The sequence below is a fragment of the Borostomias antarcticus genome (assembly GCF_949987555.1).
Source record: "Borostomias antarcticus genome assembly, chromosome: 4".
In the NCBI taxonomy this organism is placed as follows: Eukaryota; Metazoa; Chordata; class Actinopteri; order Stomiiformes; family Stomiidae; genus Borostomias; species Borostomias antarcticus.
This window is the reverse complement of record NC_140237.1, coordinates 6,852,911-6,865,638: the sequence shown is the minus strand read 5'-3', so window position 1 is coordinate 6,865,638 and position 12,728 is coordinate 6,852,911. Positions and strand designations below refer to the sequence as shown.

The following is a 12,728-nucleotide window of genomic DNA, read 5'->3' as shown; positions in this document are numbered from 1 at the left end:
GTCTGTCCTAGGTCCTCTCATTTTTGTCCTCTACACTAGAGGTCTTCTCGGGTCTAAAATGTGGACCCGAAACCGAGATGGACCCGAGACATTCGTTCCGAGATCCGACTAGATCTGATCATTTTTTAAATATGTATATCGGACCCGATTTTGTCCTGAGATATTAGAGACCGAACCCGAGAACAGGAGTAGGACAGAGACACTAGATCCCATCTGATCGGGTATTTTACAGATCCGACAGGCAGTGGCAAGTAGCAGTAGCATTTATTAATTGCTTAGGCTGTCACGGCTGTTTGGCTTATATGCTGTTGCATCACAGTTGGATGGAATGGCGATTTATCCTCTCAATCTCGACAGGATCAATTGCTGTTTTGTCAGGCTGTGATGTGGCAGCATGGAAATGAAACAACCATAAATAAATAAGGCTACATAAAGCTGCCGCTAGGTTTGACCTCTTTATATTCATTTTCTTTCAGCTTATTTTTCACGTCAGTCAGAGACAAGATACTGGTGGTGGCTGCCATATTTACGTGTCTCCGCTCACGTCGCGCCCGCGGTCTCACTCAATTCGCATCATGCTTTTCTCTCGGGTATTATACGGATAATGATAAGCAGACCCGGGACCCGAGGTAATAGAATCGGATCCACGCGAACCCAATTGACCATAATAAAAGCGTGGAAATGTGGACCCGGACCCGTACGGGTCTCGGGTCGGGTTCGGGTCCTCTCGGATTTACCCGACCCGTGAAGACCTCTACTCTACACTACATCTCTGAGTTCTGTCATGTCATGCAAATGACACTCAACTGGTCCTGTCACTTCCCCCTCCTGACACACAAGTGGAGGCACGCATAGCTGGGTGCTTGGCTGACATCTCGGAGTGGATGGCTATCACCACCTCAAGATCAACCTGGACAAGACTGAGCTGCTGTTCCTCCCGGAGAAGGGCTGCCCACACCATGACCTGGTCATCGCCATTGACGACACAGTGGTGACGCCAACTTGGACTGCGAGGAATCTGTGTGTGACCCTGGATGACCAACTGTCGTTCTCGGCACATATCACATCTGTTACACACTCTTGCAGATTCCTGCTCTACAACATCACAAGGATTCACCCTTTCCTCACTGACGAAACGGTGCAGGTGCTCATCCAGGCCCTTGTCATCTCCCACCTGGAGAACTCCCCTCTTGCTGGGGTCCCGGCATCAGCCATTAAACCTCTGGAACTTGTCAAGAAAGCTGCCGCTCGCCTGGTGTTCGACCACCCCAAGTTCTCCCACACAACTTCCCTTCTCCAGTCTCTACACTGGCACCCAGTAGCAGCTCACATCCAGTCTAAAACTCTGGCGCTAGCCTACAGGGCAATGAAAGGAACAGCTCCCTCCTACCTCCAAACCAAGGTCAAGACCTACACCCCCTCCTGACCACTGCGCTCTGCCCTCTCAGGGCAACTGGTTGCCCCATCACTCCGAAGCTCCTGCAGTGGTGGAATGAACTGCCCACTGATGTCAGGACAGCAGATTCGCTGGCCATCTTTTGCTGCAGGCTCAAAACTCACCTCTTCAAGAAGGATCCTCCCTCTTAAGAACCTATGGTACTTTTAGTTTGCTACTTGCACTTTGGCTTTAGCACTAGATTATGCTCTTAGTCACTTGAAGATGCACTTGTGAGTTCTGGTGAGTAGTAGTATACTGACGTCCTACCTTAAATGTAATTAGTGTAAATCGCTTTGGATAAAAGCATCTGCTAAATGTCTGTAATAATGTAAATGTAATGTCTCCAATTAGCTATTTGAAGTGTTTGACCTCATCCAGCACAAGTGGTTTTCATCTCGGTTATGGTCTAACAGAGGGAAGCAGCCTGGCAGGCCAGCAGCCTGGCAGGCCAGCAGCTTGTATTAATCAACGCATATCTGACACCCAGATTTTGAAGGCATACTGTAACTGAAGATGGCACGATCACGAGGTGTAAGCCTGACACAGGAGCGCTGGCACTATACACCATCCGTCTGGCACCCTTGTGTGTGTGTCAGGTGTGTGTGTGTGTGTGTGTGTGTGTGTGTGTGTGTGTGTGTGTGTGTGTGTGTGTGTGTGTGTATGTGTGTGTGAGTGTGCGTGTTTGTGTGTGTGTGTGTGTGTGTGTGTGATGAGACAGTTGGAGAGGAAGTGTGGGAAAGCAGAGCTGGCTAAAGAATACTAATTCAGATCAGGGTCTTAGTAGTGAAACAGGCCTTTGGTGAATATTACTGAAGTTACTTTGCCGAAGTGCTAGCTACAGTATGGGGGGAGGGGGGCTCAGCTGACCAATTAAGGATCAACCTTACTCTCTCTTCAACTATAAGAAAAGGGTTAAGGATCTTTAACTCCTGTTAATATTTCCAAAATGGCCACATGCCAGGTTTGGCTACCTAGGCAACAAGTACATCCTGTCAAAGTATTCTTTATATCTGATTAAGTTTATATATAACCTAATCTCATCTAGACTTTGATAACTTTCTATCAATGAGATGTTTCACTGCTGGACTGCATAATTGAACCCTCACACACACTCAGATATACTCTCACACAGTTTGGGCTATGGTACTCCAGTACAGTATATACCACTATCTATCTCTCTTCAGTCTGGGACATCACTGACTCCAGTGGAACTGAAACCCTCCTTCAGTATTCCCTCTGAACAGTTCTTACATATCTGCTTGACTTTCATATTTGCCTGCCTTCTTTTTACAGTTTTTTCCACTCTTTTTTATTAAGTTTCTAATCGACCTGCTTGGGAAAAACAGATCGAGATGAGACTGAATAATTGAAAAAGGCGGGTGCTGGGATGAAAGGTGAGTGCTGAGTGGAGATTACACTCATAATGGAGATGGAGTACAGTGCCTGTTGGCCGAGAGCCTGGGAGACGCTGCCAATTCAGGAACACTACAAGGATTCCACACTGAGAGACAAACTGTGAAGGAAATGCAGCACAGTGGCTGTGAGCCAGCGGCTCCCATTGAGCCTGTATGGGTATTACACAACACCTGACGAAAGGCAATACAATGTTCTGTACAATGTGTGGGTGTCAAATACTGTAGAATAGAAATGTGGAAAATCGAACAAAAAGAGGGCCTTGTTACTGTAGCAGATTATGGACATGACAAATACTCTACTCAACTCAACATAGCTGGAAATGTTCAAATAAACGTGAACCACCTGAATTATGCCTTATGGTTTATGTGAACAAGGCCAACCCAAATAGGCGAGATAGCCTATGTTGCCTGGCAACCATTTAATTCAGAACTATAGCCTATCGCGGAAGACTATGTAAATACTAAAATTATAAGAATGATCGGTAAATAAATGTTATTATTTTTTTTTTTATATATATATGCAGTAACCGTTGTAGAAAAGCTGTGTTCTCCAATCCCGTGTAACCCATTGCCTCTCATGGTCAATTGCTTAATTCTATGTGAATAAGTCAACCTAGCAATGTTTGGTATCAATCTGAAGCTAAAATCACGAACCAGTTGATAATGCATGTTGAGAAAATGTAATATCATGTTGAAACCATAACAGGTATATTTGATAATTTCAGACTCTTAAGAGAATCTTGGCTCCTCTTTTTATGATCCCGAGTGGGTGGGGGTCAAAGCAGCCCACAGACCCCTCACTCTGTGTGAGGGAGCAATTTAACTCTGAACCTCCGCAAACATCAACGTTCGCGCAACAGTCTGCCATCACTGTTTCACCGGAGGCACAGGCGCGCTACACCCTGCGTCGAACCGAGCGACCCTCAAGTTATGTGCCTCTTCCCTTCTTCGAGCCAGACAACGCCTCCGGACACAATTCCAACACACTCTACTGTAAGGTTGCCATCCAGCGTTCTACTGTGTGGTGTTGATGCCAAGCGTTGTTTAAGCTTAGAGAATCTAGGATAGGCTGTGATAATCTAGGACATCATTCTTTTCATTTATGCTGTTTTCACATTGCCACATTTGTTTCCATCTATTATTGAATTGTGTTTTCATATTATTTTGATAATTGATTAGTATAACTTCAATAAATATTGTTAAGCTTTGATCACGTCCTAGCGTCATCACATGATTGAGTCAAGACCTCCTCCTTCAGACTGAGATTGATAAATTAGACTATTGATTAAGTTATCTGTTTCCCTGTGCAGAACAGGGTGGTGCCCCATACGAGTTGATGTAATGTATTAAGTACATATTCCTTCATATTTGTGATAACCGCGGTATAATCATAAATGTACCTAGTCATAGTCATACTTCCATAGTTCTAACCCTTAGACTGCTACATGACTGACTAAGGGGGCCATGGCAATATAAACAGCAGCCTGGCTTTGGCCTCAGGCCTTACGCAACAAGTGCACATGTAACCGAGTTTAACGTGGAGCAGCTGGTGAAACTCACTCCTCAAAGGAGCGCTGACAGTCCCTCCGAGAGGGACGTTTTTCAAAGAGCATGTTTGGCTAATGAATGATAATTCCAAAGCATACTGTGTGACACTTCGCTGAGCTGTGCTTCATTCTCCCTGCTGCTCTGGAATACTCATTCCATCTTAAGCACACACTTTAAAGCGTGTACCTGAAGAATAATCTCAGAAGTGGAGAATTCTGCAATCAAATCTAAAAGCGATCCCCACAGACTCGCCCCTAAGGGCATGACTAGCTTTGTCATGGTTAGACACATTTCCATATTCTATCTCTGGTCTATCCAACATGATTGAATTACCTAAATGAGTTATCTGATCTACCTGTCTGTTGTGACTACAATTATAACTAATGAGTAGTTACTGATGGGGACTACTATAGTAGTTACTGAGGAACCAATGAGTAGTTACTGATTAACTGTACTTTAAAATAAGGTATGCAAAAGAGTAACTAATGATTAGGCAATGGTTAGGTAAGGAGGACTAGCTATTAACTATTCTACACGATGCCTTGCTTTACAATAAGGTACACAAAAGAGTAACTAATGATTAGGCAATGAAGGACTAGCTGATAAATCATTAACTACTCATTAACTAATAATTGGTTCCTCAGTAAGTTCTATAGTAGTCTGTTCTCTAGTAACCCATCATAGTAGTCCCCACCAGTAACTACTCATTAAATAATCAGAGCTAATCAGTTACTGCTATAGAAGTCCCCATAAGTAAATACTCATTAACTAATCAGAGTTAATCAGTCACTTCTCATTACCTAATCATTGGTTCCTCAGTAACTACTATATTAGTCCCCATCAGTAACTAATCATTAATTAATCAGAGTTAATCAGTAATTACTCATTAAATAATCATTGGTTCCTAAGTAACTACCATAGTAGTCCCCAGTCTGTTCCCTAGTTACTCATCATGATCTACTTTACAGTAATGGATTGAGAGTTAATCAGTACCTATGGGGGCGGCTGTAGCTCAGTTGGTAGAGCGGGTCGTTCAATGATCGAAGGGTCAGCGGTTCGAATCCCAGCTCCGACTGTCCACATGTCGAAGTGTCCTTGAGCAAGACACCTAACCCCAAATTGCTCCCAATGAGCAGGTTAGCTCCTTGCATAGCAGCTACCGCCATTGGTGTGTGAATGTGTGTGTGAATGGGTGAATGAGAGGCCATTGTAAAGCGCTTTGAGTGCCGCTAAGGTGGAAAAGCGCTATATAAGTGCAGTCCATTTACCATTTACCATTTACCTACCCATTAACTTCTCATTGCTTCCTCAGAAACGACTATAGTAGCCCCCATAAGCAACTACTCATTAACTAAGCTCAGAGCTAATCAGTAACTAATCATTAACTCTTTATTGGTTTAACAGTAGTTACTCAGTAACTACTTTAGAGGTTATTGAGTAACTACTCATTTTTTGTGTACCTTATTGTAAAGTGTTACCAACAGCTGATATGCTGATGATGGCTTAAGGCCGAAACGTGTCCGTTTGCCCAATAAATATTAAGACTATACTGTCTATTCTGTGAGTGCTGGTCCTCTGCTTCTTCAACTATCTCTCCTACTGGGCACCATTACTACTCTCAATCACTTTACACTTTACCTTAAGGCTTAAACAGACAACTGTAGTTTACTCCAAAAACATATGTGGATGGGAGTCTAAATAGCTGGGCTGTATTTTAAGAGTCCTGTAGTTGTCTGTCTGGAGACTGAGGAACGACTTAGTCATGCTGATTTATGAGTAAAATGCCACTTTAACAATAACTTATGAGTATGAATTGCTACCAAAATACTTATTTAGTACAGTATATATTTCATAAAGGTCAACAATACAAAATGGAAATGAAATGCATAATAGTTCTCACCTGATCTTGGTAGATAAAGAAGAGCATGATGAACAGAATCTCCAGGAAGAAGATGAGAAGAAGAAGGATGAAGAACTGTAGAGAGAGAGGACAAAGTAGTTATTATTTAATTCATCAGCACTGGGAGAAAGCCCACCAGTGATAATACGCAGCTGTGAAGTATTAACTTCAAGTCATGGAAATAAAAAGATAGTCCAACGGCAAGGCGGGGCCACACAGAGTCAGGAAGACTGAATTGGGTGAGACAGGAAAGACTGGAGACTTAGATCATTCAGCTGTACAGCCCAGAGCGGGGGTGACTCCGGAACATTCCTACCCACGGAGACAGGTTTGGTGTGTGGTATACTGCATCCTTCTATCCACTTTTGGATTTGTTAAGGGCCCCGTATTTTATCCACTACCTCCCCCCCTCTCTATTGATGAGACGGTTCTCAAGATGAGATGGTTGGTGGATGATATGTCCCGCCCCCCCAACCACACAGCCCTCGGGCTCACGTGAACAATTGAGACAGCTACTGTTCCACTCGATCCATCAAGCACATCCTGTTCCTCACAGAGGCGAGTGCCTGTTCTCTTCAATACTATCGAACAGACGGTGAGAGAAAGAGAGAGCAAACTGCTGTGGAAGATAGGAGAGGAGAAGGGTAGTGAGAGAAGAGCAGAGTGGAGGTGACTAAACCTGTCACAATGGCTTTTGCTGTATTACCACAAATCCTTTCTCTGGAATGTGTCTTGTGAAAAGCGAGCATTGCTGGTGCCAGATTGGGGTGGTATCCAGACTATCCACCCTCAGGGCCTACTCAGCAGCCTTCATTTGAAGGAGAGGCAAAGCAAAAAAGGCCTGAGTCGCTCTCAGTCGTGAGAGAGAGAGGTATGAGAAAGACCTTAGGATGCGCGACAGAGAATGTGCTGTTGTTCCATCAGTTCCCATTGTTTCCAGATGTGGATGTACATTTTTAATTGGGCATTATGCACGCGTTATGCAACCGTGTGGAAGACTAAGGTAGAACGGAGGATTGATAGAGAGACATTGCTGTGCAATAAGGGTAAAGCTACATGTATGTTTTTTTCTTTGTTGTTTTGATATTGAACGTCGGGGGTGTTTTGGGTGTGTGCCTGTTTACTTGACTGATCTTCCCCATAATCCCAACTCACACCTCCTCCCACCCCTCTCTCTTCTCTCTATCTCTCTCTCTCTCTCTACCATCATTCAGAGTGGGCTCCAGTGACTCAAGTACAATCGTGGGGGCTACTTCCAGATAAGTGAAACACTCATTAAAGAGCAGTGGACATCGTTAAGAATGAAAAACTCATGCAAATCGCCACTTGGGAAGTAAACATGTCCGACCCCCATGTGAGTTACTCAATATATTTTATGATCAATCGGTCTCTGATAACAACCTTTAGAACTCCCAGCTCTTGCCTCAGGCGATAAACATATCTTGAGGGATTTCATCTTCACAGCCTTGGACTGCTATGGAAACTCACCTGAATTTGACAGTGGCTTATAGTCAAACTGTGTTTTGTTTATAATGTATTATGATGAACCATAACAATTAAATTAGCCAAGGAAATTAGAAACAGCTTTGTTGAATGGTATATTGAATGCCTCGCTGCATTGAAACGAGAAGAGAAAACCAAGTTACTTGCACTTAGAAAGGATGTCAATTTAAAAAGCAATAATTGGACCAATTATACCAGCTGCCAGAGGACACTTCACTCAAATTTGTCGTCTCAATCAAATTTAATTGATTTTATTTTGACAGCAGCAAATTCATCAATCATTCACGATGGACAAACTCAGGTGGTTGAAGGAAATGTCAGTTAAGCTGTCAGAATATAGCAACACAATTTACATCAAATCCCTTATGCAAAGCTTTGGTCATCTACATGTTTCTCAGCATGATGCCTTGTAATGTCTGGCACAGCAAATATGTGCACACACACACTCATGCCGACAACCAATAAACAGACGTATGGTCTAAACAACATACTACGTTTGTTTACGTGTGTGTGTGTGTGTGTGTGTGTATGCATCAGTGTGCACATGTCAGCATGTCTGTGCACATGTATCAACATTCGTGTCTGGGTGTGTTTGTGTAGGCTATGTGTGTGTGTGTACTGTAGCAACTGTAGCTGTCTACCAGATCTGCTGGGAGAGAAGCCTCCATCCCAGCAGAAACCAGCCATGGTTTTAATGTTGACTTGTTCAGTTCAGCCCAGATCAATACCTTGGCAGGGGAACGCTATAGGGGGAATATAATCCAGATCAATACCTTGGCAGGGGAACGCTATAGGGGAAATATAATCCAGATCAATACCTTGGCAGGGGAACGCTATGGGGGAAATATAATCCAGATCAATACCTTGGCAGGGGAACGCTATAGGGGAAATATAATCCAGATCAATACCTTGGCAGGGGAACGCTATGGGGGAAATATAATCCAGATCAATACCTTGGCAGGGGAACGCTATAGGGGAAATATAATCCAGATCAATACCTTGGCAGGGGAACGCTATAGGGGGAATATAATCCAGATCAATACCTTGGCAGGGGAACGCTATGGGGGAAATATAATCCAGATCAATACCTTGGCAGGGGAACGCTATAGGGGGAATATAATCCAGATCAATACCTTGGCAGGGGCATGCTATGGGGGAAATATATGGTGCATTAGTTTTTGGTCGGAGGTGGCAAAATACCTACCTCCGACCTGTGTGCATTCGAGCTATATACCATTATATCACAGTTACCTAGTTATATCTATATACCATTATATCACAGTTACCTAGTTATATCTAGTGCATTCGAGCAACTGGGGGCTGAGAAACATATCTGAATTTGCGACGAGGATGTGCGAGTTCATGCAGTGTTTTATTGAATAATTCCTAGTAGCAAGTCGCAATTTGCCACCTCCTAGTTATAAACGAACGCACCAATAATCCAGATCAATACCTTGGCAGGGGAACGCTATGGGGGAATATAATCCAGATCAATACCTTGGCAGAGGAACGCTATGGGGAAATATAATCCAGATCAATACCTTGGCAGGGGAACGCTATAGGGGAAATATAATCAACGTTCTGGCATCTGGATCGATCCCCCACATTTATCCACACGTCATGTTGATTTGTGCTCGGTGGAAGAGCCAGCTGTGGCTCCTTGTCCTTAGACAGAGGGACACGACAGGCTGCCGTGTGGAACTGATAGTCGGACATTGCAAATTGTGACACACTTGGTAATGCCTTTATAAGTGTGTAGCTCCGTTTGGTTTGGTCTAGACTAAAGGAACAAGAGGAAACACCTTTCTAATGTGCCGAATCGAGGGGTCGTAATGCTCAGGAGGATAGTGTTGCTAAAATCATATCTTAAGGTGTACTAATACCTTGAATCAATACCTTTTTGATATACCAGTGACTTCGGGCCGCAAGTGAACCACATAAAGGGAGGCTGGGAAGGGTGATACTGTTTTTGGCGGCTTCGCTTTTTTCTCTGGGGCCTGTTTCTCACATGTTTGGTGTTTGGTTTTGCTGTGTATCCACTGGTCTGTAGGGATCGGTTGGGTGTGAACAGTTTGCTTTGGTTTCTACTCCATTGCTTTCATCTGAGTAAACCACTTTCTTCAAAATTAGGCCTTGGTTCACTTAACCCCACCCTCCCCTGACCCTGAGCTGGGATTGCCTGTCTCGTTTCATACGTGTAAAGCCTAGCGGTCATTTCTGGTGGGAATAGAAGGTGAGAGATTATTTCTGCTGAAGGGCTGAAGGGTAAGGATCCAAAACCATTTCGGCACTACAATCCGCTTTGTTGAATGCTGGGCTTAAATTCAATCAAGCGAATGTTCACTTGACTTCTCTACTCTTACCAGAGAGCCTCTACATGCACCCTCTTATTAGGATCTAGATCTCTGTTTGGGGGGTGTACCTGCCAGCTGTTAGTAGTGATAGGAATGGAACACAAAATATCACATTCCCCAAAACAATTATGTGATATTGAACAGCAGGGAAAAGCTGAAGTATCAATTAATGTTGATAAAATGGCCTCTGCTCAAGTTTCTACTAACATCATGTGCAGAAGTAAACACTTTCCTTTCAATTAACAACAGGTCATTAAAATGGCATGAGAGGAAAAAATATAGCCTGGTGATTCGAAGCTGAAAACATAATGTTGTAGACTGTCGAAAATAACATCAGAGAGCCATATAACATGCATCCAGTGCATCCAGTGAGTATTATCACTCTTGACCACATTCAGATCAAACAGAATTCAAAAGCCACCCCATCCTTGGTAATTAAGGCACTGCTAATTGTTTCTCAAATTAAAGTCTTTTGAAATCAATGCAATGCACGCACTGAATGCAATTCCTGTCACTCATTACGCACCAGGATCAGATTATCACACTGACAAGGCAGTCGATGCCTCAGAGAGCCTCATGGGAAATGTCATGGCTGCTACTAATGATCGGCACATGGTCAATGATCCATTTGATGGCGGCCGTCTCGGGAGCGGTAATTGCTCTACCCCCGCTGTTCATACCAGTCATTTGGCTTCAAACTCATTCATAGGATGAGGAGGATCATACCCAGGCTGACGGCTGAGTGGTTCTGATAAACACTGTACAAGGTAGCTGATTGGTTGGCGTGCTGCATTCAAACAGAACATGGATCTGAGGTGATGTGTTATTAAGTAGCTGTGGGGTTCATTCCACAAGAAGAAGCCTCAGAAATGGTTATGCATGAAACATTATTTGCATATCTATAGTCACACCATAAACGTGTCATAACATCTCCAATACACATTAGTGGTATGACTATAGATCTGTACTGAATGCCTGTTGGAATATATTGTTAATGTTAATTGCTACCATAAGATTTTAACGTTTACGCTGTTCTCATTCTCAAGATAATGTAATTATGCAAGAGTAGCCCTGGCAGTAATACTCACACTCAGTAACAGGGGACGGCTTTCTTTGACAGCTCCGACACAGCCAAGGCAGCCAATCACCATGATGATGGTCCCCACTGCGATGAGCAGATTGGCTGCCGACAGAGAGGGGAGGGATGATGACAGTGTGGCAAAGTTTCCCTGGGTCACTGACAGCCACACCCCCACCCCTAATATCCCACAACCCCCCAACTGTGAAAGAAAGAAAGAGGGGGAGGGAGAAAGGGAGGGAGAGAGGGAGAAAGGGAGGGAGAGAGGGAGAAAGCAGAACAAAGATGGTCAATTTAAGATACACAACACAAAATATTGATTGTATATATCCAGAGCATACTGTACAGTATCTAACACACACAAACATACGCACACACACACATGCGCGCGCACACACAAACACACACACACACACGCAAACACACACACACACATAGCCCTTTTCCACCAAAGGAACTCTGGTTCGTGAACTGGTTCGTTTCAAAAATTCCTGGAACCTTGGTTCTGTCCAGAGAACGGGCCCACGTTTCGACCAGTTTTGAGCCGAACCGTTGTACGTCAGCCCACGCCTATGATGTCGTCACGGTTCGCACTGAAAAACCTACTATTTTGTGGTGCCGGTTCGGAACCAGCTTTCGGGTTCCCGAACTCATTTCTTTTTGGTCGAAATGCTCGGAACCATTCAAAATTAGGTTCGCGAACCGGCACCGAACCGGTTCCCTCTTTGTGGAAAAGGCCGATCACAGAACGCCCCGAGGCAGGCATTGCCTGGAAATGCATAGCTTGCCCACATACCAGCACACAAGTACTTTATTTACATGTAAATATACTTATGTCTAGATATGTGATTATTGTGTCTCTCCCTCTCTCTCCTCTGTTATTCTTATTATGTAACACAATGTCAGATCCCGCATAATGAGCTATAAGTGAAACAGGGTATGAATTAAACTGCTCACAATGTCACCTACAGACGCTACTAACCACTGATCTGTGTTCGTTATCTTCTGTGATTCGCGGGACTGGACAGTTGAAAATGAATGAGTCATTGTATTGCTGTCTCTTAATACACCCTTATTACACACACTAGAGCATATTTAAAAGAGAACGGTGGTTTGAAATAAATGGAGAGATAGAGAGAGAGATAAAAAGTGAGAATGAATTCAAAGAGAATGGGCTCAGAGAGAGAGAGAGAGAGAGAGAGAGAGAGAGAGAGCTGAAGACATGGGATGGCGCCTCACTTCAGCACATCATTTCACACGAGGCCAAGACACCTGCAGGATAATCGGCCCCCTGCCTTATAGAGTTTAGGTGTAACTTCCTCCTCTTAGGCAGAAATATCCCTTCTTGAGTAGAGTACTACGCCAAGACTAAAACATCGCCATTTTCATATAAATGACCAAAGTAAATTTGTGAGTGTTACTACTGACTGAACTTAAATTAAGATGTAATGAAATACTAGCACTCTTATGAGATAAGTGTTCTTAAAGCACT

General features: G+C 43.7%; 1 protein-coding gene across 1 annotated transcript in view; it reads right to left on the bottom strand.

Moving 5' to 3' along the window:
* tspan4a (tetraspanin 4a) overlaps positions 1-12,728 on the bottom strand; it is a gene marked incomplete at its 5' end in the record, with an annotated part of 90,651 nt that overhangs the window by 28,114 nt on the left and 49,809 nt on the right. Inside the window, 2 exons of the mRNA XM_084436543.1 lie at positions 6,302-6,376; positions 11,247-11,438. Coding sequence (XP_084292669.1) covers positions 6,302-6,376; positions 11,247-11,438 — 267 coding nt within the window. The remainder of the gene's footprint in view (positions 1-6,301; positions 6,377-11,246; positions 11,439-12,728) is intronic.